This window comes from Trichoplusia ni, chromosome 16, assembly GCF_003590095.1.
Source record: "Trichoplusia ni isolate ovarian cell line Hi5 chromosome 16, tn1, whole genome shotgun sequence".
NCBI classification, from domain to species: domain Eukaryota; kingdom Metazoa; phylum Arthropoda; class Insecta; order Lepidoptera; family Noctuidae; genus Trichoplusia; species Trichoplusia ni.
This window is the reverse complement of record NC_039493.1, coordinates 9061253-9084014: the sequence shown is the minus strand read 5'-3', so window position 1 is coordinate 9084014 and position 22762 is coordinate 9061253. Positions and strand designations below refer to the sequence as shown.

General features: G+C 37.7%; 3 protein-coding genes across 3 annotated transcripts; 2 read left to right on the top strand and 1 right to left on the bottom strand.

Annotated features, from left to right (window-relative positions):
* Positions 1 to 113: 113 nt before the first annotated feature.
* On the bottom strand, positions 114 to 2966 carry LOC113501882 (protein immune deficiency). Its single transcript, XM_026883182.1, has 4 exons — positions 2413 to 2966; positions 1711 to 1886; positions 1141 to 1275; positions 114 to 940 (listed from the first exon to the last, which is right to left on the bottom strand). The coding sequence occupies exons 1-4, from the start codon at positions 2711 to 2713 to the stop codon at positions 797 to 799; spliced, it is 756 nt and encodes a 251-aa protein (XP_026738983.1). The 5' UTR covers positions 2714 to 2966; the 3' UTR covers positions 114 to 796.
* A 641-nt stretch (positions 2967 to 3607) lies between these two features.
* On the top strand, positions 3608 to 6949 carry LOC113501881 (mitochondrial import receptor subunit TOM40 homolog). The gene is made up of 3 exons (XM_026883181.1): positions 3608 to 4438; positions 5912 to 6106; positions 6346 to 6949. The coding sequence occupies exons 1-3, from the start codon at positions 3692 to 3694 to the stop codon at positions 6568 to 6570; spliced, it is 1167 nt and encodes a 388-aa protein (XP_026738982.1). The 5' UTR covers positions 3608 to 3691; the 3' UTR covers positions 6571 to 6949.
* A 6604-nt stretch (positions 6950 to 13553) lies between these two features.
* Positions 13554 to 20985, top strand: LOC113502103 (short stature homeobox protein 2-like). The gene is made up of 4 exons (XM_026883484.1): positions 13554 to 13814; positions 16706 to 16763; positions 20235 to 20512; positions 20773 to 20985. The coding sequence occupies exons 1-4, from the start codon at positions 13554 to 13556 to the stop codon at positions 20983 to 20985; spliced, it is 810 nt and encodes a 269-aa protein (XP_026739285.1).
* Positions 20986 to 22762: the final 1777 nt, after the last annotated feature.

The window sequence follows — 22762 nt, the reverse complement described above, 5'->3', positions numbered from 1 at the left end:
TTAGCTATGCCTTTGTCTTAGCGAGATTTAAGCTAAGTTTGCAATATAAAAACGTACTTATGTATTACGTGAATTGGCAGTAACTTCATTTATATTAATAATAATAGCAGACATTAGTTTCAATAATTTTAATAAATGGATCACATCTTTAACAAATATTGCTGTTACAAAATGTAAAATCTTAAAAAATATTATATTCCGTGACTAGATCTAAAATATTTCAACAATAAAAGGTTTTATTAACTTTTTAAGTTCATATCACAATTTTTGATATACTGGCAATATTTGCCTGATGGATTTTGTGCCAATCACATCATTTTACAGTAAATCACTTTATAGGCATGTAGGTAGTTACACGTACAAATTACTTCAAATAGAAAATTTCTGGAATTATTATAAAAATAGACATTTTATTCCCTTACCATTGCCTAATACTAATTGTGTTCATTTACATTTTCATTCACAGCAGCATTTTTATGCATATTTTGCTAATATAATTGAGTACATACTTATTACTAGATATTTATTGTGTACAAGTAATTATTTCAATGTTCCCAAAACCTTAAGATTTAAAGGACATTAATGTCTATTGGTGCTCAGTGGCTCCAATTACATCCACTGACAGAAGCGAGTAATGCTGTCAGCAGTAATTTTGGAATGTATTATTAATCCTTGAGAGATATAAAAGAAGTCTATTTCAAAATCTCTTTTTAATACAAAATTGAAGTAATGTGATGTTACTCATCTAGTCTTAGTATTGCAGTGAAACTTTGTTCTATATTCATCATAAGCTATACTATCGCTTTTTACTCTTTTTATACATGACGGACAAATTCTTAACTATACTCCTTTCTCCTTCCTCCCATAGTAAAGTAGTTAAACGGCCTAGAGAGCCATCATCTTCATTATTTATCCAGTCCAAAAGTAGTTTGTAGCGAGCCTGAAAAATAAAAATATGTTAGATAATTAGTTCTCCATAGATAATAAGTTACAAGTATTTTCTCTTCTATTATTCTCTATTTCTACTCGATCGATAGTTCGATGCCCTCGTAGTACAAACTTTAATGTGATCAATGAATCCTTGTTGAAACCCCCTACAACACAATTAATAAATTATTTTCCTTTTTTTAGTCATCTTACCTCTGATATATCATAACCAGCTGCATTAATCTCCGCGGTTTCTATCCGGCCTTGAGAAAAACCCAGTGATCTGAAGAAACAGTGCCAATTCTTGCCGAGATTTTTGGATATATAGTCTATGTAATCATGATCAGGCTGCAATATAAACATACATCTTAAGTTTACGAAATGGCCCCACCCATTCTCATGAAATTTTGTGTGTATATTGGGCAGGTATGAGAATAGGAGAACATATATTTTCATTTCATTTACCTTCTTTTAATCCTAGATCTATAACTTGAATATAAATGCATTTAGACTCATTTAGTTTTCGACTAAGACATTGATTTTTGGGACTGAGTGTAATACTAATTACGTTTTTAAGTGTTTGGAAGCAGGCAACTAACTCACATTAACTGCAATATTCGACGAATAAAGTGGGTATTTTCAAATGAGTAGTTTTTTTTAAGAAATCTATTAATAATTTGATTCATTTTCGATTTATAGTGATCGAAGTTGGTGGCAGAAGTGCAGCTGGCACTTCTTTAGCACTTCAAGTGCTAAAACTGAAGGTCTTTCATTCTCACTTACCTTAATTTTAGCTTCCATCACAAGTTTAATTAAGTTGTCCTTCTCAATTTCTTCCTCTTCATATTTTTTCTCCCTGCCTGTTTTGTTTTGAGGTGCCATAGAAACAGGGCCAAAGTAATAATCATTGCCTAGTCTTACACCCTTAGCGTTCACTATGTTGTATACATTTCCAGTTGCTGTAATGAAATGAATATGAAATTACTATACTTCTTAAAGTAATTTGTATTGGCTTGTAACCTCAAGCCTAATTGCCTACACTGATAACAACCAAGTAAGCATAGCAATACATAGACCACTATAAAGAAAATACTTTTTTTATTAAATATAAAAAAGGTTCTCTAACATTTTTATCTTCAAATTATCCGTGAAATCAGCGTAATTGTTCAATCACCAAATGTTTTCTGATTTTTAGTGGTTATTGACACAGTTTCTTTCAATTTTGATAATTGTACCTTAATCTGAAGAATCCAGATATATGAAACACATTATGTGGACAAACACAATTGTTTAGTGACTATGATAAGTTATCAAAATTGATAAAATAATTTCTATAAACATATCCCGCGATTTTATTGCTATTGTTTGTAATTATAATGATGGAAATGATGTTGGATAACAACACTGCCACGAAAAGAGACATTGAACACAATAGACTTTGAAGGTCAATAATACTCTGGGTGCTATTAAAGTAATCAAACATACCTTGAACATTCACAGAACTCGTACTTTCGCTTCGTTCTTTTGTTTTCTTCTTAGGTTTTTCATCATCATCAATGTCTTCAGTTTTCTTAGTTTTGAAGAACGTCTTTTTAGGCTTCTTTTGTTTTTTAAAATCGTCATCAGGCTCTGGCTCTATCACGATTTCTTCTTCCTGTTCTTGAGATGAGTCATTTTCTGTTTCAACATTCTCACTCGAAGGCCGAGGCGCTCTCGGAACTGCATCAGATTTCAGTCCCTTAAACATCTCCAAAAGTTTAGAAACTTTTAAATTTATAGCAGTCATTGTTGATTCGCGTATGTAATATTTATTATTCAGTTTCCTTATCAATGACTGTTTTGAGTTCACAGCGTGATAAACTTTTTTAATGAAGTTAAATGTTTCAACAGTTTCTCATTAATTCAATTCGGAAAATAGAATTAAATACTTATAATGATATTTAAATATTGTACAATTATTTAAAGTGTTAATCAATCATTAAAAACAACACTTCACATAGTTCGCACTTCTAAGGCACTTCTCTTTTTTTTGTTTCGCTCAGTTTCGCTTATTTGTTGCACACGAGACTGTCAAGTTGCTATACGTCACCGTTTGACGTCTTGTTACCAATGAACAACTATGTTAATTACACACTCAATATCTTTCTGTCTCTTTTTTACTAATACGAACAAAAAGAGCAAAATGATGCAACAAATGCTCATAATATATTATGGGATTATTGTATATTATATGTTCTTCCCCGGCTTTATTCAAAAATGCTTACGATGGTTAAACGAAACGACACGTTACCGGCGGGACTTAACATTATTATTACCACTTTGTAGGCATAAAAAACTGTTCTGAGCGTTCAAGCAAAATACATTTCGTTTGAATGCTCCCAGAGGTAGTTTAGCTATTATACATAATATTATGTTATTATCCTATCTTTTTGCCTTACCAAAAGGTAGAAAGTATATAGATTGTGTAAGAAGGTCGATAATAACACAGAAGAAACATCTCGAGACGTACCTACTTGTATACCTTTTTTCAACTTGAATAGAGAGCCCACATACGCAACGGATAACTTACATTGATACCTTTAAGCTTCTAAGAATTGTCCGAATAACAAACACTAATTAAGTTTCGCAAAAAAGTATTTTCGAAAACATAGTCTTTCCAAGGACAAATTCCATTTTTAAAGCGTTGTTGAATTTGACACCTGTTCCGCATGTCATCTGTACTTCAAAATTTTCTTTTACGAATAAACTAAATAATTCGGTAAAAATGAATAAAAAGGAAAGTGATACTAAGTCTTTCTGGTCACTATCGTTCCTGAATTTGTTGAAATTGGGACTTTTTGAGACCATTCATGCAAAGGGACCGAGCGACCCGATTTCTCCAAGAAGAAGACCTTGTCCTGCAAAGGATCCTGCTCCATCCCCCGACCCATGTGATAAAAGCGCTGGCGGTGATGCTCCTCCGATCAAAGTTTGCAAATGCAAACCTCCTCAACCCAGTAAATGTACTGCCGGCGACAGAGGGAAGACTGGAGCTGGTGTAACAGGTTCCCGCACAGGTCCAGTAAGTGGGAGGGATCCCAACGACCTGCCAGCAGGCGCTGTCAACCCTGGTTTATTACGACACATACATAATGCAGCGAGATATAGACTTCCGCAATGTTTTGAGGGTGGTTGTGTATCAGTGAAACAAGGTTCGCAAAACAATTGGATCTTTGGTCATACACTGTCTTTCAGTTCAGTGTCACCGGGGGGATACAAGTTGTTACTATCGTATGTGGATAAAAATAAGCCTACTGCGTTACCATACTTTGTGATGGAAGCAGCGCCGGGCGGGCAGATGAGCTGCGAGGTTCGTGTGGGGCCGTCGCAAGGCACTCGCGCAACCATCGTCTCGCAAATAGCCGACGGAGAGTTCTACAGCTTCGAAAGCATTTTTGATGCTTATTTTAGCAAATTTACGGCATCTGTAATCGCTGTTAATCGCGAATTCATTGCACTCCATTATTTACAGGTATGTATACATAAAACATGACATAGAATGAATTGATTTTGAAATATCAGCTATTTGCAATGTGTTATGATTTATAACATTCTTATACTTTATGTGATGTTGCAATAGGATATTTGTGTTAGAAATCGATTTAATCGGTCAGTAGATTTCTAAAAAATTTGATTGGTATTCATATTTTTTTAATCTTTAGAAAATTACGAAAATGAAGCACATAAAGGTGGTGTAACGAGTGGAATTGAGTTCAAATAAGTCACTTGTTGGTAAAAATGGACTGTCGAGATTTCAACTTATTGTCTCATCTTCATTTATACACGGTGATTTTTTAGTCGTCTTACAAAAGCAGCCCAGTTCATGTAACCCAATGACTAGAACATGCTTATGATAAAAAAATAGGTATTTATGCGATTTGAAAAAAAAATATGCAATTTTTATTCAATATTATGATGCAATTCGTAGTTTTTTAGCAACACAGCTCTGTTGCGAGCGCGGTCCGAGCCTTGTAACAATGGTGAGGGGCGGCGTTTTTATCATTTTTAAGAGCATTTTTCAGATTTCTCTTGTTTAATTTTCTTCGTACTTATTATCTTAGTTGATGATAAAAAAAAAATCGCGCTTAGGGGTATTTTATGTCGGATACATGAACTGGTCTGCTTTTGTAAGACGACTAAAAAATCACCGTGTATATATGTGGTAAAAGAAAAAATACGTATCCGATATTTTCTGACAATCTATCTGATGTTTTATTTTTGTCAAATACGCAATTTTCTATGAAACAGAGAATAGAATAAATCAACGCGATATTAAATGAAATTTTCCTTTGCTACTGCAATAATACCTACAATACCTACTATGTAATGTCGAAGACTAAGAAGCCTAGGAAGCAATATATAACAAACAGATAATTAAAACGTTTTATATTGGACTGGACCCACTGAGCTTCAGGATTTCAAAGCTTAAAAAAAGTAAAAAAAGAGCCACTATGGCCATCATTCCCGGACAGGCTGGGCGAGATCCCAAAGCCTATATTCAGTTTTTGGTTTTAGTTTAACTCAAATTTTGCAGATTTAAAAAAAGTCGTTGATCTTTGATAACAATAATAATTCAAGTTAAATATTCGATATCAGTTCAATGGTTTATTTACGAGTTTCATCATCCCTAACAGTCGAATCTAATGTTATTAGAGCCTTCTTCCCTGGATTAAACATAGTTTTGTAAACTTAAAAAAAAGAACTGTCCACTAGTCACTTTTGATTGCTAACAGAAAGCCGATATAAAATATTTCTGTTGTTGCTATTGACAACTACTCTTAACGCCTTTTTACTTTGGGAAAAATACAGTACAATATTTTGCCTAAAGCAGTAATTGTCACAAAATTTCAACATGTAACGTCAGAAACGACTACATTTTAGGACCTAAAACTAGACTACATTTGAACTCTTTTAATAACTACAAATAACTTTTTCATACCTGAAGGCTGTGACGGACAAGTTGTCATTGGGAGCGGAGATAGTGGCTCGGGGGCACTCGGCGGAGCTGAGCTCTGCGTCGGGGGCTGGGCGCTGGTACAACGAGGACCACTCCGTCAGCGCCACACTCGGCAACAGAGGACTCGACCTGTGCTACGCCCGGGCCATCAAACCTTATCTGACTGTTGCAGCTATGCTAGAAGTAAGTCATCTTCATCTTATTAGTTAGCAACACTAAAGCGTTGATTTAATTTAGATTTAACAGAGCGATTTGTGAACACAAAGGATGATGATATCAATCAATCGGCTTAGGCCTGTTCGAAAGCTATGTTGAAATCTTGCCTAATTCTCTGTCTATATATGTCTCCAACAACCAGATAAACTTGCTCCACTTTTGTTTGAAAATTTAAGTGCCTTATTAAATTTTAACGAATTGCGCAGGTGGGATTTGCGATCCGTCGCGCGGTGGCGACGTTAGCTTACGAGTGGCACACGGACGAGTGGACGGTGCGAGGCTCGGCAGACTCGGACGGCCTCGTGGGGGCCACCATGCAGAGGTCCCTCGGAGGCAAGAGGGCCCAGCTCGCGTGCAACATCTCTGCACTGCTCAATCATCCCAACGACAAGTTCAGGCTAGGCTTCGGCATTACCGCCGCTATTATTTGAACAATCTATTTGAAATTGTGAAGGAGTTTGAACTCCATACTGGTTTGTCGCGTTATAGTGACGTTATACTAGCAATCTCTTTCCACTAAACAAATTAGAAAACCTTGTAGAAAATTAATGTAGCCTAAAAACATGTATGTAGTTGTGTAGGACAAACAGCAGATGTGTCATTACAAAATCTGTCATTTATTCAGTATTGTTGAACCGTGTATTGTTTGTAGCAAATAGGTGTCCTTAAGTCAGTGCCTATGTCTATTGTTAATTTTGACTATCATTATTTACATACATTTAGATATAATTATATGGTTTATACAGATCCTTCGTTTAAGGTCATGTAATTTAATTTGTATGTAATTATGAATATATTGGCTTATTACAATATTGTGTCTCCTTTTCCAAAATGACCACTCCTACCTTCACACCGCAGCGAGGGTGAGCAAACCGTTTTCATCATCTTGATGCCACTAAACGTTCACAAGTTGTCCTCACACGTGAATAATGCACACAAACACTAGGAAATACTATTAAAAATTCATTTCCAATGTAACGATAATGTAGGCGTGTATTATCCGCCGTCGGCCGCTTCAGTGCACCGTCGGCGGCGGCGCGCTGGGCGGGCGCCTGCGTGACTTCTGGGCGGGGTCTGTAAAACCGCCCTTGCGAGACTTGCACTCGATAATAGACTTTACATCGCAACGATAACGTTGTTGTTCATTTCAAAAGGTGTTAAGTATGAAAGTGTGGGCGTAGGGAGCAGGTTTGCTGCAGTGTGTATTCCGTAGAGCGTGTCAGGCGAGGCTCGCGCGCGCCGCCGCGTGTTCGCGGCAGTAATGGTGATGGAGCGGCTGGCGGACTTCGTGAGCAAGTCGCTGGAGGGTGGCGAGGCGCCGGCGCCGCCGCCCGAACCCGGCGACCGCGACGACACCGACGACGCCGATGTGGAGGTCGACATCACCGAGCTGGACGACAAGGCGCCGCCGCCGAAGCGTCCGCGGAACTGGCTGCTGTCGCCCGTGCCCGCGCACCACTGCAAGCGAGAGGCCAGCCATGATGACGATGACGATCACAGACATGGTGAGTTCATGCCGATACAACTCATCATGATAACATAGCAAGACTGACAGAAGACTCGAGAAAAGAAGGCAAATGTAGGCGAAAAATTAACTGAAACATACAATTATTTAAAAAAAATAACTTGTTGTTTTTATAACGTTAAAGACACAATATTGGAATAGAATTGCACCGATCCAAGAAGTGCACCTGAAGCACCCATTACCCATTTGGGATAAACCCATATAATAAAACATAACCATTAGGTACTATTCAAGTATCTACTTATTGTTATCATTGTATTTTGACTCAGATATTACGTCTCAATAAAAGACGTTTAACTGAACTCACAACCAATATTTCATATCTGTGATATTTCAACCACTTGGTTGAACCAATAGGGTTCTCCGCGGAGGAAAGTAAGCACAGCTTAAAACTACATAGGGTGACGTAGTTTTCAGTTCATTAGAGTACCTGCTGCCAATTGCAACAGAAAAAAATGACTAACAGTAAGATGCATAATTGTTGTTAATATAAAAAAACAACAAACATCTACTGGAAAGGAGTGTAATCCTGCCCAAGCGGTCATTGTGGATGGATGTGTTTTAGTTCCACCCACGTCCACCTGAACGAATTTTAAGTAACTTACCATCAAATGTCGTAATTTTGCGTCATTAATATTGTCACTTTGCTTACATGGCCCAGGTGAGCCTATCTGTTATACAAATGCAAATGCAAACTGTAGCACTGAAAGAAATCGCTTCGATATATGGAAATTATAATTATAGGTAAAAGTCACGTGATAAATCAATTCGAAATGTCATTTCCATACAACTTAGCGTGAGCGTTTTCTTAATACTCTATTATTGCATTCCACATGTAGTCTTGGGTGGTAAAAATTAATGATTAGATCATAACATGGACCCTGTCGGGCACAGCAAATAAGTGAGTTCATGTGAGAGGAAGTATCTTTACTGTGTTGATTGAGTAGGTTACTGGTGTTAGATAATAATAATAAAGAACTACTAGGCATATTAGGCATACAACAATCAAGACCTATTCTCGCAAATATAAAATCATTTTTGTCATAACCATTGTTTGAATTTATATTTGAAAAATCTTAATGGGAGTTCCCTTATTGCTTGGGGTATTATGGATCATATTACCCTTATTACACTAAATGTAATAGTATTTATTATATTGCAATAATGTGTCAATATGTAGTGAGTGGTGTGGTAATAATATGGGCCGATAAATACGCGTGAATCACAGATGCATCATTTAATTTAAAAAAATGTGTTTTAACATCTGTTTAACCTTTTCTCTGGTTATTTTTGGATTGATTCTGCTGTTATGTTCCGCAGTTGTTTTTTTTCTAGTGTGCCAGATCAATGGCTGCCGGAGGTTTTTATTATGATAGTGTACCAGAGCCCCAATTCTGCTATTTACAACGGCGGATGACTGAAGCGAAATTGGTTTAGTTTCTCACTATTCGTATTATTCCAAGCATTTTTGAAACACAATAGTTGGAAATTCAGCTCGAGGCGGAACTCACTCACGGTCAAATGATTTTCCAATTCTTGTGTTTGCAAAATGCTTAAGAGAATGGGCATAATTTCAAATTTATCCGATTTCCTTTATCGGCCATTGATTTATCGGCCATTGTAAATAGCAGGATCGGATACCAGGTCCAAGCTTAAGCATTAAGCTTAATATAAATTTGCCTCCACTTCATTCATACAAGTTCTTCATTGCTTATAATACTTTACAAAATATTGGCTTTAGGATAGACTTAAATGGAAGTTTGTCAGTAATTTGTCAGGTATTATTTAAAACTAGTTTCCGCTACACCTACGCACCCGTCAGCGTTTGAACATACATATATTCATCATTTATTATTAGTGGCACAACTGTTGATTTAAAACAATTCTGGATTGAAAATTATTCGCAATTAAATTAAACGTATTTAATTAATTTATCGTAATTTTGGTCAATATTCGTTTATATATACAATAATTTGTAATAAACGGTGACCATACATGCCAAAGGAACTGGTAAGAATAATTAACATCTTTAACAAGTATTTTCTTCTTCTGGTCATGGAGAACCGATCATTGCAATTAGAATCATGACACGTTCCGAAAAATAGGCCAAAGAAAACCAAATCGGCTGGGATTTAATTGGGTCACACTCACACATAAATTTATTGGGTACCGAACTTTTGACCGTAACAACGTTGCTTAAAGGTTAGCTGCATCAGGCTGCATTAATGTGAAATCAGTTATATGGGTCATGAGATACAGTCTGGTAACGAACAGAAAGACGGAGAGTAAAATGGTACCTTTTTTGGCCAACCTAAAAAGGCAGTTAGAAAAATTAATTTAATAAAATAGAAGAAAGAAGAAAATTGTAGTTGCACTCTTCAGAAAGATTTTTCTATAGAGGAGAACCAACCAGAAACAAAACTCCATACTTTTTTTTTCTCTTGTTGTAAGACTTTGCTAAAGCAAAATTGTAAAAAATAAAGAGGGAGGTTAATCTGTATTTAACGGAATGAGCCGAAAGGTTAAAAATTAAACCAGGATCAAACTATTCAATCTTCAATGCGGTTGCTTCTTTTTCGCAGGTTTGTCGATTCAGTCGTGTAATTCGCAGCTTCCGTGTTTCGAAATGCTCGTAAAATGTGGTATTGCCATCCCATTGGGCTATGAGAGTTATAGAGAGTGCACCTGCGCCGGCGAACACGCTTGTGTTCTATAATATGTAACGCCGTGGTCGACAAGCGGTCTCATTATTATAACTACACAAATTCTTACCCAACAACTAACTAAACACAAACAAATTCTCCGTTGTAAATATCAACGATGAATCGTTTCAATAAAAAGCAGCCGTTAACAAATCTAAATCAACTTAAATGTTCTTTAAAATGAAATATTTCTTGTTCTTAAACGGCCATTAATTACATTACAACGGAGATTAGCACCGATGACTGGCCGAAAGAAGGCGCCTTACCGAGATCCGAGAAAGAGTTCTCAATCAAATAAATCAGTGAGGCGACGGCGACGCGAACAGGGCGATACTTACGAAGCGTTGTACAATTAATCACTGTTCGCTGGTCGTTAGGTGTCTGAGGAGTTGCGATGCCCTGGAGACGAAAGGGGAGAGCGGGTGTGGCTCGCAGCGCCGCCCACAGCCGGATAATCCCTCCATTTACATAATTGCCGTATAAAAAGGAGAGCTTCCCAATTTGCTAAATTGCTTCAAACGACAATCTTAAACGTATAGCCCGTTTGTTCCCGGGAGTCTGTCCTGCCCCCCCCCCCGCCCCGCCCGTCTCGTCCTGCGCCTCCTTGCGCTCTCCGGCATCGGGTGCACTCGATTAACGATGTATTAGCACTTCACTGATTTATTACTTGATTAATTTAACTCCGGCTATTACTGAGATACAATACATTTTTTTAATCGACTCTCGTACTAATTGATTTAATTATTGTGTCGCGGGGGTTTCACATATATTCAAGTCACATGCACAAATTTAAATATGAAAAAGTAATTCCTGGGTCTATAGTATATAAATATTAACAAACAGCCACCAAAAAACGTGGTTTCCTACTGGTAAACGCCAAAAATTTCTTCAGTACACACATTTATGACTCTAATAAAACCACAAACACAACTTCGACTCTTAATGATAACTTTTTTGATCATGTTAGCTTAAATAGACGGATCGAATCAGAAATAACTTTGTTAACCCTCACCCTCCACCACCCTAAACGTGCTAAGTAATCGACAAACACTCTTAGATTTAGAAAAAAAAGGACGATTAAGGGAATATCACCCTTATTTATTAATCGTAAAAGATCAAAATAACAAAATGTTTACTGCAACTGCATACTTGAAACTAAAAAGAAAACACAAACAGATGGGAAAATAATTATTTTGTAAAAAAACTACTTTTTATTTTAATTTCACACAATAACCGTTAAAATAATTTTTAATGTAATAAATCGAAACAGGGTTACGAGATATCTCAAATAGCAGTTAAACTGTGCAAAGCAGTACTCAGTGAAACTGTTATATCTTAACTCAATTATGAGCGGGCTACGACGCTACGAGAAATGCTACGACAACATTCTGTAGCTTGATTTGTAGTTAGTATTACAGTTTAGCGATCCCTGGGGAAGATTAATTTTCAATGCAACGCATAAACCTACGAATAATGTATAATGATAAAACATTTTGATTTGTAGATCTTATTTTATGTAGATAATTATCATTATTATCGAATGAATTTATAGGAAATTTTAAAGTTTGTTTTTCAGCATTGGTTAATGTTCATTTGATTATTGTATATAATTATTCTTTATTATTATTAAAACATAATATTTTCAAAAAAATAGAGTTAATGAGCCATAATTGATAACACACAGAACAACTGTTTATTTCATAAATCTCGTGATTAGCAACGTAGACGTAAGACGTAACGAATGTATTTGTAAACGTCGATTGTCTTCCATGAGGTATTTAATTTCAACTGTTGTTTCTAAATTAGTTATATTTATTTGATACCGGGTAGTCCTAGTGAGTGTATCTGGCCCGCTACCGGACTCTCCCTTGAGACTGCGAACCCTCGCGTATGAAATGTTGATGTTAACTGCACTCTTATTTTGATTTGCTTGCTATTACTTCCATGTTTTATAAAGACATCCAGGAAGGAGGATGGAAAAAAGAGATCTTATTTATTATTTTTTTACGTAGTACAAACCTAAAATTAATCACAGCCATATGTCAGATTAGAATGAGATTGATGACAGATCATAAAACAACAGTATTTAATGTCCTGAACTTACCTCATCATCATCAACCTAGCCTTTTCTCAGCTATGTTGGGGTCGGCTACCAGTCTAACCAGATTTAGCTATGTACCAGTGTTTTACAAGGAGCGGCTGCCTATCAGTCCTCCTCAACCCTGTTACTTGGTCAACACGATACCCTTTACTGGTTATCAGACTTTCTAGCTTCCGACTACCTGTAACGACTAAGCTAGGATCCACAATTTAACGCGTGTTCCGAAACACGGAGGAACTCGTTAGGACAAAGATGGTCACCCATCTACGGACCAATAGCGTCAAGCGTAGCAAAATATGAGTCCTTTCATTAAAAGTTAAATATTACTCTCTCGCATAAGTCAATTTGATCCAAGTAGCTTATCTGAATTATGATTAAGATAAGAGTTGAACCGTAAACAATGAGTAACTAATTAATATTTGTAAAACAATAACGGTTTGCGACTTCGTAACTCTATAATAATAACACTTATGAGTCATTACAATCACCTAATGAACACGCTCGGGTATTCAAATACTTTTTTATTGTATAGGTAGATACTTAGACTTTTTGAACTATGTATACTGCTGCCTCAGTGCTCGTAACACGCTATCTTTTCAGTGATATGTATTGTTAGCTAGTTATGATTCTACAGTTGTTGGTATGTTATGGAACAGAATAAAATTGAGGCAAAAGATTGCGGTCTTTTCGTAGCTTGATGACAACGTTCTACAGAGTATCTATTGAAGTAGGTGATGGTGCGGTCTGCAAAAGTATCGCTGATTTAATTACTAACAGCCTTAATATCGTTCGTAAATCTCGTGTTGTCTTCTTCGTTGCTATGTGGTTGAAATGTAGAAGAGACAAATACACATTAAGTACGTCATTTAAGTGTTGTTAAAAAGAAATTCCTTTTGGGCATATTTGAGCCTGCTAGAATTGTCTTCTCAGCTCATTTGACTACGTCAGCTGTATAAATAAGTTAAAAACTGACACCTGTCTACTTCGTTATGTGGTATCTTTTTAATTTGTCAGCCTCAGATAATCTCTTTTGGTGCAAGATTTTTTTTAAATCGTTTGACATAGCCACTGTAACTAAAAAAACAAATGACAATAAAAAAACAAAAGTTCTTTTTATATGATAACAATATTGTAAAGATATATCCTATTTATTTACCAGATGTGACAGACAAGTCCCCTAACGGCGGCAGCAACAATGGCGGCGGCAAGCAGAGGCGGTCGCGGACCAATTTCACCCTGGAACAGCTGGGCGAGCTGGAGCGACTGTTCGACGAGACCCACTACCCTGACGCCTTCATGAGGGAGGAACTCAGCCAGCGACTAGGGCTGAGCGAGGCCAGAGTACAGGTGAGAAATTATATGGACTCCCGTAGCAAGTTATATCAACTTTTCGTCTCGTTTTATTAGTTCAATTCAAATATAATCTAGTACGATGCCGTCCACAGAAGCATTATTTAGGGAATTAACCTGTGTCCATTAGCATTTATGTCAGATAGGACGTTCAAAATTTGGCACTGGCAAAATCTACCAGTGACCAGCCGTTCTTCTAGGGGGGTCACCCTAGGCCGAGGGGGGTCACCCAGCTGACCCCCCTCGGCCCGTACCCCGCTACGCCCTTGTTATCAAATGTACTCGATAGCTAATTATCTGGAAAACGATATACCAAGGAAATTAAAAACAAAAAAAAAAGGAATGTAATTTAATGATAATTTAATCTCGCACATGCCAATCATTACTTTATATCAGGAAAAATAACGGTTTTACTTACTAACTGCACGACTTGTCATATGTCGTTGATTTGTAAGTTATTACGTTAAGAAAAACTAAACAGTTTATTAGTTTTTAAACACTTAATTACTCTCGTTCTAATTCTGTTATTGTGAATTCCGATACACAGTTAAACGCATTGTAGATTTACGACTCCGAGCTCGTTCTGTCACACAATTCATATCCACGTTGCGTGCGTTATACGCAATGCAATAACAGAATATGCAAACAAAGATATTAATCCAAATAAGCATGATCTATAGATATCTAATCGTACATATATTTTTTTTTTAGTGAAAACATTATTTTCACAATACGGTTTTAAATATATGTAGTAGATAACAAAAGCAAAATTTCGATAGCTCTACCTTTATCAAATCCTACACGTTTTTAATATTATCTTTTCTTAAAGAAACTCAGAAAAATGTATCAGATTTGTTACAATGGAGTTATAACAATGTATGTCTATACGCACCCCTACTAAAGTGCGCACCGTCATCACAAATATCAATTAACACGTCCATGAAACTCACAAAATTATCACGCGCTATAATAATTAAGAGATAGTAGGTACCCTTGCGTTCCCGCTTAGGTTATACGACCCTCACTCATTACTAATGCACGTAATTAGCTGTGAGCCAACGAGAGTCGCTTTATCGGCGATACATCGTCATTAACGTCCGATTGGCGTTAAGCGAGGTGAGCCAATCGTAGGGGATGTTTGTAAGTACCGATAAATAGATAAAAGCCTTGACCCCGAGCGGTGCCGTGTGTCTCAACTAGTGTCAAACGAGCTGTCTCTTCGGTGACCTTATTGATATTTATTTGCTGTGATTGCATATATTGTGAGCAGAACTCGTTTCATATTTATCACTATTTGGATAGAATGGCGTTGCAAACTGAAGGTTTTTAAATAAATCAGGAGAGAAATCCGTTGATAAATAATTAAGGGGGTGATTGATTAAACTATCGTCAAAATATTCAACTGTTTTTTTTGTTGTTTTAAAAACGACTACATACGCACTAAGAAACTACCTGATTATTGTATTCACTTTATTATGAAAGCAAATAACTTAAAATAAATTTAGAATTTAAAACCCAACTCTAAACTACAGGAACTAGCTAAAAATCTGAAAGGCATGTGCTAACATGAGCGATATAAACAAAAGCGAGACAATTATTTAGCACATAGGGGCTTCTGTATTTGCATGTTATTTAGTCGTATTGTCTTATGTAATCAGAGCTAATGAATTCGCCCCTAGTTAGTATCGGTCGCCACTCGGGAACCAATGTACACAGTTACACCCGGTATTGTGACGTGATATGCGGAATTCTGACTCCACCTAGTGTCTCTGACCTAGTTAGTCTGTTTCACTTACCTATTTAAATACTAATGGGAGTGGGTAAGACAGGTAGCACTTAAACTTATTGTTATAGTACTTCGAGCCAGGTGTTAATCGTTGTGGCGGAAAATGATTTAGTGTATGAAAATGACATTTCGTTTTGACTAATCACATGACACTTGCCTGTCATTTCCATACATACAAAGTTGATCAATGATTCGATAGTCACTCGGCTAGAAAGGTGATGTCTTTTCCGATTTTATACACTTCTACATACTGTGAGATGAAAAATAGTCTTATTCTTTCTCGACGGTACTGCCCATATTCGAAAAATTAGCTTTGAACGTGTGGAGTACGAATTACATGTGAATACTTACAATATGAGTTACTAAATTCAGTAACCGTAAATCATAACCAATGAAATCGTGCGTAAATAATTAAAACGTAACTAATTAAGCATCGTATTTTTGTTCATGTAAATGCAGTTGTAAACATGCCAACAGATTGTCTGGTACATGCAATCAGCAACGTTCGTGCGACCCTCACTAATGCGGTTATCCGTGTTTGCTCGCAGTACCATATTCCCTGTAAGCCATACTAACCTGCAACATAGTGATGTGAACTCCTACTAGAGTTGTAACACGATTTCGCGACAACAGTCACAATCGCGAGATCAACCCTTGTTTGTTTCGGTGATTATCGAAACGGGATTAAATGCAAATGTTTAGTGTTTGCTTTTGATTTATTTCGTGTGTTGTTATTGGATTGTTTTTATACAATAGTGTTTGTAAAATAGGTACTGCTAGTAGCGACACTCAAGTGTCGAGTATGGGAATAGAGAGCGTAACCACCGCTGGAATAGAATTTCGAAGAGATTCTCTCATGGTGAAATTGGTGAATTCAGGTGAAATTCCAAAAAAATAGGGTAATTTCATACCTACTTTTTGTTAAAACTTTACATTTCATTTATGACCATTTACTAGTCGCCTTCACATTATTAGGTAGAGACAAGCCTCAGTCAAGCACAAAAGAGGATGTTTTGCGTTTACATCAGAATACTGTACATACTTTTATTTAAGCAAGATATTTAGTAACCTTATGTACCAAATTACCTTCTTTGACCCGCAGGTGTGGTTTCAAAACCGAAGAGCAAAATGTCGAAAACACGAAAGTCAAATGCATAAAGGTAAGAATAACCTGAAAATAATTATATTATTATCCACAAAAGTATCACTACACTGTTCACCAACCAACTTTCCAACCGTTCGTAATGATAATTTTTCATGGTAGTTTAACACAACTAAATAAATCAACGTCATAATTTATATTCAAAGCAGTTTCCCTGTTCAATGTAGTCGAAAACTACAAATTGCAAATGATTCTGGTAAACTATTTGTCGGCGAGTTGGCACCGCTGTATAATCGCAATGAATTCACTCGTGCGTGCTCTGCACTACATCAGTGGTTAGCGAGCACCCGCCGGAGTGTAGGTACCCAGCTAGCTCGCTGTCAGTACAGAACTAGCACATTATGTATTCTCCATGACTCCGTCTAACTCGATTACAACTCCCGCCGGCGCCGGTCCGACTCTAACAGTTTTTTAATTCGACCATAACTCACGCGGATGAATAATTAAAATGGCGGGCCGAGGCGGGAATTCGCGCGAAAGCGGTAAAAAAACCCGGGAAACCGTACACGCAAGGCGATAAATTCAGAGAATTGCACAACGCACTTAGCGATCGACTGACTGACCTCCCTCACACTGGTCAAGGAGAAAATAAATTAAATAACGTGAGATTCTTTGTCCCCATCGCTTTTGTACTGAAGAAGAAAAAGTTGCTTTCTGTAATACAATTGTAACAAAAACGAGAGGCTGTCATGATTCTGTTAGAATTTAACTGTTCACTGTAGTAGCTATCGGTTGCCATTTCCACGTTCGATTCATTACGAAACTAATTATGGCACATAAAGGGTTTAGGGATTGTCAAAACAATGTTTCGTCAGCGGTAATAACAAATTGCCAGATCTTGACATGACGGGTGTCCCACATCCCCAGTAACACATTGGTCAGATAAAAATATCTGATTGTGTTACATGATTGCTTTGCGGGCAGCGCTGTCGTAGCTCATAACGTGACAAGGACAAACGAGACGTGACGGTGCAAGTTAGCCGCCAAAGTCTGCAGGAGATGGCACTATCCCGTGATTGTGAGAGCATTGAAGAACCGCTAAACGGAGCGTAAAGCGGAAAAAAGCCGCTCGCCGGAATCGAATAAAATGATTCCCCGCGGGAGCCATTCGGACGCAATCCCGCCGTCCCCTGCTAAATGTCTTATTAACTTATGTGCCGCCCCCGCGCCCCCCCTCCTCCCGCGGCCACCCTGTGCAACACGAGAATAATCATGTAAAGTGAAATGAAACGGTTATTTGTTATGTTATGCCCCTTTAACGGAGCGTCGAGGCTCCCAATGTTGTTATTGATTCACGCAATCGTTTGTGGCCTCATATCACTGATTAAAGATGCTTTGTCGCGTCGCTAATCCAATTTGTTTATATAATAACTGATGAATAAGTATACGCAGTTTTGATGGCATTGCTTTATTCGGTCTATAAGTACTTAAATTACAACTCATTTAAGAGTTTATTTTAATGGCGGTCGCTTTTTCTAAAGTCAATTAACTAAATTTAAGAATGCTTTCATTTGAGCCTTTCTAAATAAAACACATACCATAAAAACCACTATACTTCTTTGGTAAAACACTTTTCTAGCAAATAAATATTTATCATCAATATCATGCGTATGGGTGCATCGCCTTTCTTTTGAGGAAGTTACCTCAAAAGTTAGGTTTAAATTTTGAAAACCGTAAACCTAATTGTAAAACCAAAAAAGGAAAATTATCAGGAAAATTATTTTTCTTAACCCATTTTTCGTTTTGTGTGACCTTTAATCTAATATTCTTATTATATTTGTATTAAAATCAAAGAGCTATATTTTCTACATTACTTTCCATTAAATCATAAACAGTAGGCGCTGAATCTTCATAAAAATTAAGAATTCATATTTAACGAAGACATGAATCTTCGCCGCTCGCAGCGCGCGCTATAAAAACAATCAGAGCTACCGTAAAATTCAAGAATAAAAGAATACACCGAAGCTTAATTGTTCCCCTGTTCATAAAATTGTAAAGTTATTCGCGCGTCGCGAGGGTGGCGATATTTTATTGCGCAGAAACCACTGTAAAGATGTTCCGAGCGCTTTAAAATAAGCGAGAGAGGAGCAGCGCCCCGGCTTACCTTCTAATTCGATTAAATTAAACAACTCAGAGTTAATCAAATAAATGCACGGCGGTCGTCGGGCGGAGGGCGATGCCGAGCCGCGCCGAGCGCCGGACGCACTCTCCGCCGGTATTTATGTCGGCACTTCTCGAAAGTAATTCGGTGTCAAATATGGAAATAACTCATACACGCGGGGAGCATCCATTTTGATAATGCCGACGGCTACCGGAGAGGTTCTGATTTACAGCGAGAGCGAGCACCGCCCCAGCGCCGCGCCGCGCCCGCCTCCGCAACCTCGACCTGCTGCCAGTATCTACACACTGATATACCAAACATTTATTTTATTAAGCTATTGTATTTTTTTAGCAATGCTTTTTATTTAAATAAAAAAACGGGTTACCAATAAAAAAAAATTTAGGTTTTCCAGTAGTTTAGTTGGTACTATTTAAGTTTAAACAATAAATGCGTGAATTGACGTGAGCCATGCTATTAATTATTTTACTAATTAACTAAATATACTAGACACAATCATCTTTCGTCACTATAGAACAGAAACATTTCTGTGAACCTCCAATTATGGTAAAACAAAATCACATCTTATATAATCGAAATACGAGGTACTATTAACAGTAATTAAATTAATGAATCTTTCAGACGAGACCCACGGAGCACCTTAAGTCGAGCAGATCCGCGTTAATTTATTAATTGCCCACTTCGCCCGACGGGCGGGCTATAAACAACGGATCTCACTTAATTTACGAGCAAATTATGCTTTACTTAAATATCAATTTAATTAAGTGGAGTTCGGGTACGGATCTCGGCGGATTTGTGTAGCGCCGGATCGCTCGTTTGTCTCTGCCAATCGAGGCGGATCGATGCCACGCCGACTGACGCCGACAGATTAACTTGCTTCATTATGTATGGCTGTATACTTCTGCATCTTTAAAAATGAAAACTAATACATCATCAAATGAATGTAAATAGCGGACTTTATGTGTTTTAGGTGATTCAATTTTCAATAGAATATAAGGACAGATAGAGGCTCGCAGAGGAAGAGGAAGGCCAAGAACGAAGTAGTGCACAGCCTTTGAGCATTTCAATTCGGACGGGTCACATTACAGCATTACGATACGATTATATTTCCCATCTGGACTTGGCTTTCTCCTAGTTTCGCCCTAACGACCGGACCTATGCAAACAGCAGTCAGATAATTTAACTGTTCGGTCAAAAGGCTTTTTGACGGTTTTTTGGCGCTTAAAAAAATCTAAAAAGTTTTATATTGCACCAGTACCTTTAGTGTATAAGAGATGTATCACAACTGTTACCTGATCAAAATGAGTGGTTTTTCACAGAGGTCCTGTAGGTTGTTAGTGTTTGTGTCAGGTTTGCTGGTGAGCGGCGGCGGCACCCCGCTGGAGCCGTGTCGCGTGGCTCCATACGTGTCGGTGCCGCGACTGTCGGCCGTCCCGCGCGCGCCCGCGCCGCCCCTGCCGCCGCTGGCACCGCATCCACCACCCTCCACGGCCTTCGCGCCCTTCGACTCCGCGCTACTGTCTGCTGCAGCTCATCAGGTAATACCTACAGCTGTATTCAGTAAAGCCGTCGTGTCGTTGGAAGGTTTTATGACGTGTCATATTTCAATTACTGGATTTAAGGAAAACTCTCTTGAAAACAAATATTGAGATCGCCATACAATATCGTCTTCAGCTAATGCCAAAGAGAAAATTAAATATTTTTAGCGGTCCTGATGGTCTAGTGGTTAGGGTTCAAATCCCACCCAAGTCAAAGGTTTGTGTGATGATCACGATCATTTCTTCTGTGTCTAGTTGAAGTCTCATATCTGCGACACACGTTTGGCTTGCTTTGAGACTAGACGACGTTGTGTGAAAGTTACGGAATATTAATTTAAATTGTTTTTCAGTACGCCAGTGCAGCTGCGGCGGCTGCGGCTGCAGCCCTATGTCCGCCGTACGCCGGGCTGGCAGCGCTAGCGGCGCGGTGCCGGTCGTCCTCCATCGCCGACCTGCGGCTGAAGGCGCGGCGGCACGCGGCTGCGCTGGCCGCGGCCCGGGCCTCCCCGCCGCCAGCCGCACCGACCGCGCCCACGCCTGTCACAGCACCAGCCGACACATAGCCGCACTAACACCCCTTCAACTACCCATAAACACTCACTACTGAGTTCAAAGTGATTTGACTAAGCATTGATTCCAAGTTGGAACAGAGCAGTGACTTTTAATAGTGGATACTATTGATAGTTGTAGAATCCCGTGTATAAAGTGCCATTGCTTTGTATTTCTATAACATTTCTGAACATTTGACGGTTTTCGATTTTTTGCTAGTGTTTTTCGTAAGCTGTGCAATGTGATATGTTAACTGTTTTAATTTGAACTTTTGTAGAGACACTGATTACAACGCAGTTAGTTGGTCCTAATTGAATGAATATATTTCGTGGAATCAGGATGGTTTGTGTAAATATGAAACAAATAGAAATTTGTATGTCATTGTAATTTAAGAAATATAAACTTTTAGGATTTGAAAAATAAGTATAGACTGGTTGATGGTGGGATGTGGGGGTTCTGTATACTAATAACGTTATGGTAGTTTTGACCATTAAATGTAAAAAGAAAATCATTTATGCTTGAATATCACTCTTGGCCTACTTACAAGTTACCAAACTGTTAAATTATTATTTTATTAATTGAATATTAATGGGAAAACATAATTCTACGTACACAGACGTGCTGGCTGTATAGCAAAACACTATGGTCGAAGACTCGGTTCCTAAATATGTCAAAACATGTACGAGTATTGTAAACTTCGTTATGTGGGTGTTACCTATAGTCATAAATATAAGACCTCCTTGGATCCTGTACATTGATTAGTTTATTCTATAAACAGACATCTCAACAACATCTAAGATTGTTTGCCGTGTTTAGTATGTGCGTAGAGCCGAAACTTCTGTCTTAAAAACAGTAAGGTAGATGGTCCATTTAGATGTCTTAAATTGATAACAAATACTATTATGAAAAGCCTTACCATATAATGCGATCCGAAATTTGTATCTCAGGGCAGATTTTCTTAAAAGATTATTGTTTTTTTTTTTAGGAAAGAGGTTGTTGACTTCGGCAAATACGTTGTAATAGATAAAATACGTGTTCAGTTTGCGTCTTTTAATATAAGCATTCTTCTTATTGCTTCTTCATTAATAATATTGCAAATGTGAGTAAGTGGGAGGTGTGGGCTTTTTTACAATGTCCAAAAAAAATCTAAAGCTATATTTGACAACTCTGATTTTGTCTGTCCTTTTCTAGTCAAGTTCAAGAGCAAGAGGCACCGCCGATCCGAATAGAGTAAGTTGTAAGTTGTCTGTTTATCAGAATAAGTCCGTTTGTACGAGATCCACTGAGTTAAATTTCCCGCGTTCGTGTTATAGTCCGCTTGTATCAGGCATGTACAGAACGGTAATTATGTTAGATATAAATGACCAAACGAGTAAATTGGACTGTGAATTGTAAATTAATAAGCTGTGATAAGTGGCGGGTGTTGGGATTGGAATATGATGTTCTAATGCTTGATTTTTAGATTTAGTAGGGTTATATCTGCGTCTATAGTCTGGTTTATGTAATTAAGACTAATATACATATAAATCAAATTGATGTTGGTTGCATAATTTGAGCTATTATTACTGCGTTTTTAGAAGCATGATAGCGCGCTGCACAGTGTAGAGCGTCTCTTTGACAGCTGCTATAAAGAGGTGGCAATACACCCTCCACCAACAACTCCTAAACTGGACTATTGCGTTTGTAGAAAAGAGAGCGAGCTACACGGTGTGGTACGCTGTATAGCGACGTCTCTATCTTTGCTACTTACAATTTACCTAATGCCTTGGCGTGAGGTGATGTTTCCTGGTC

Coding starts and splice junctions, on each gene's coding strand:
- LOC113501881 (XM_026883181.1), top strand. CDS start 3,692: ATGAATAAAAAGGAAAGTGATACTAAGTCTTTCTGGTCACTATCGTTC. Junction 4,439..5,911: donor TTGCACTCCATTATTTACAG/GTATGTATACAT, acceptor TCATACCTGAAG/GCTGTGACGGACAAGTTGTC. Junction 6,107..6,345: donor CTGTTGCAGCTATGCTAGAA/GTAAGTCATCTT, acceptor CGAATTGCGCAG/GTGGGATTTGCGATCCGTCG.
- LOC113502103 (XM_026883484.1), top strand. CDS start 13,554: ATGACAATAAAAAAACAAAAGTTCTTTTTATATGATAACAATATTGTA. Junction 13,815..16,705: donor TGAGCGAGGCCAGAGTACAG/GTGAGAAATTAT, acceptor TTTGACCCGCAG/GTGTGGTTTCAAAACCGAAG. Junction 16,764..20,234: donor CGAAAGTCAAATGCATAAAG/GTAAGAATAACC, acceptor TGTTTGTGTCAG/GTTTGCTGGTGAGCGGCGGC.
- LOC113501882 (XM_026883182.1), bottom strand. CDS start 2,713: ATGACTGCTATAAATTTAAAAGTTTCTAAACTTTTGGAGATGTTTAAG. Junction 1,887..2,412: donor GAGTTCTGTGAATGTTCAAG/GTATGTTTGATT, acceptor ATTTCATTACAG/CAACTGGAAATGTATACAAC. Junction 941..1,140: donor CTGGTTATGATATATCAGAG/GTAAGATGACTA, acceptor TTTATTTTTCAG/GCTCGCTACAAACTACTTTT.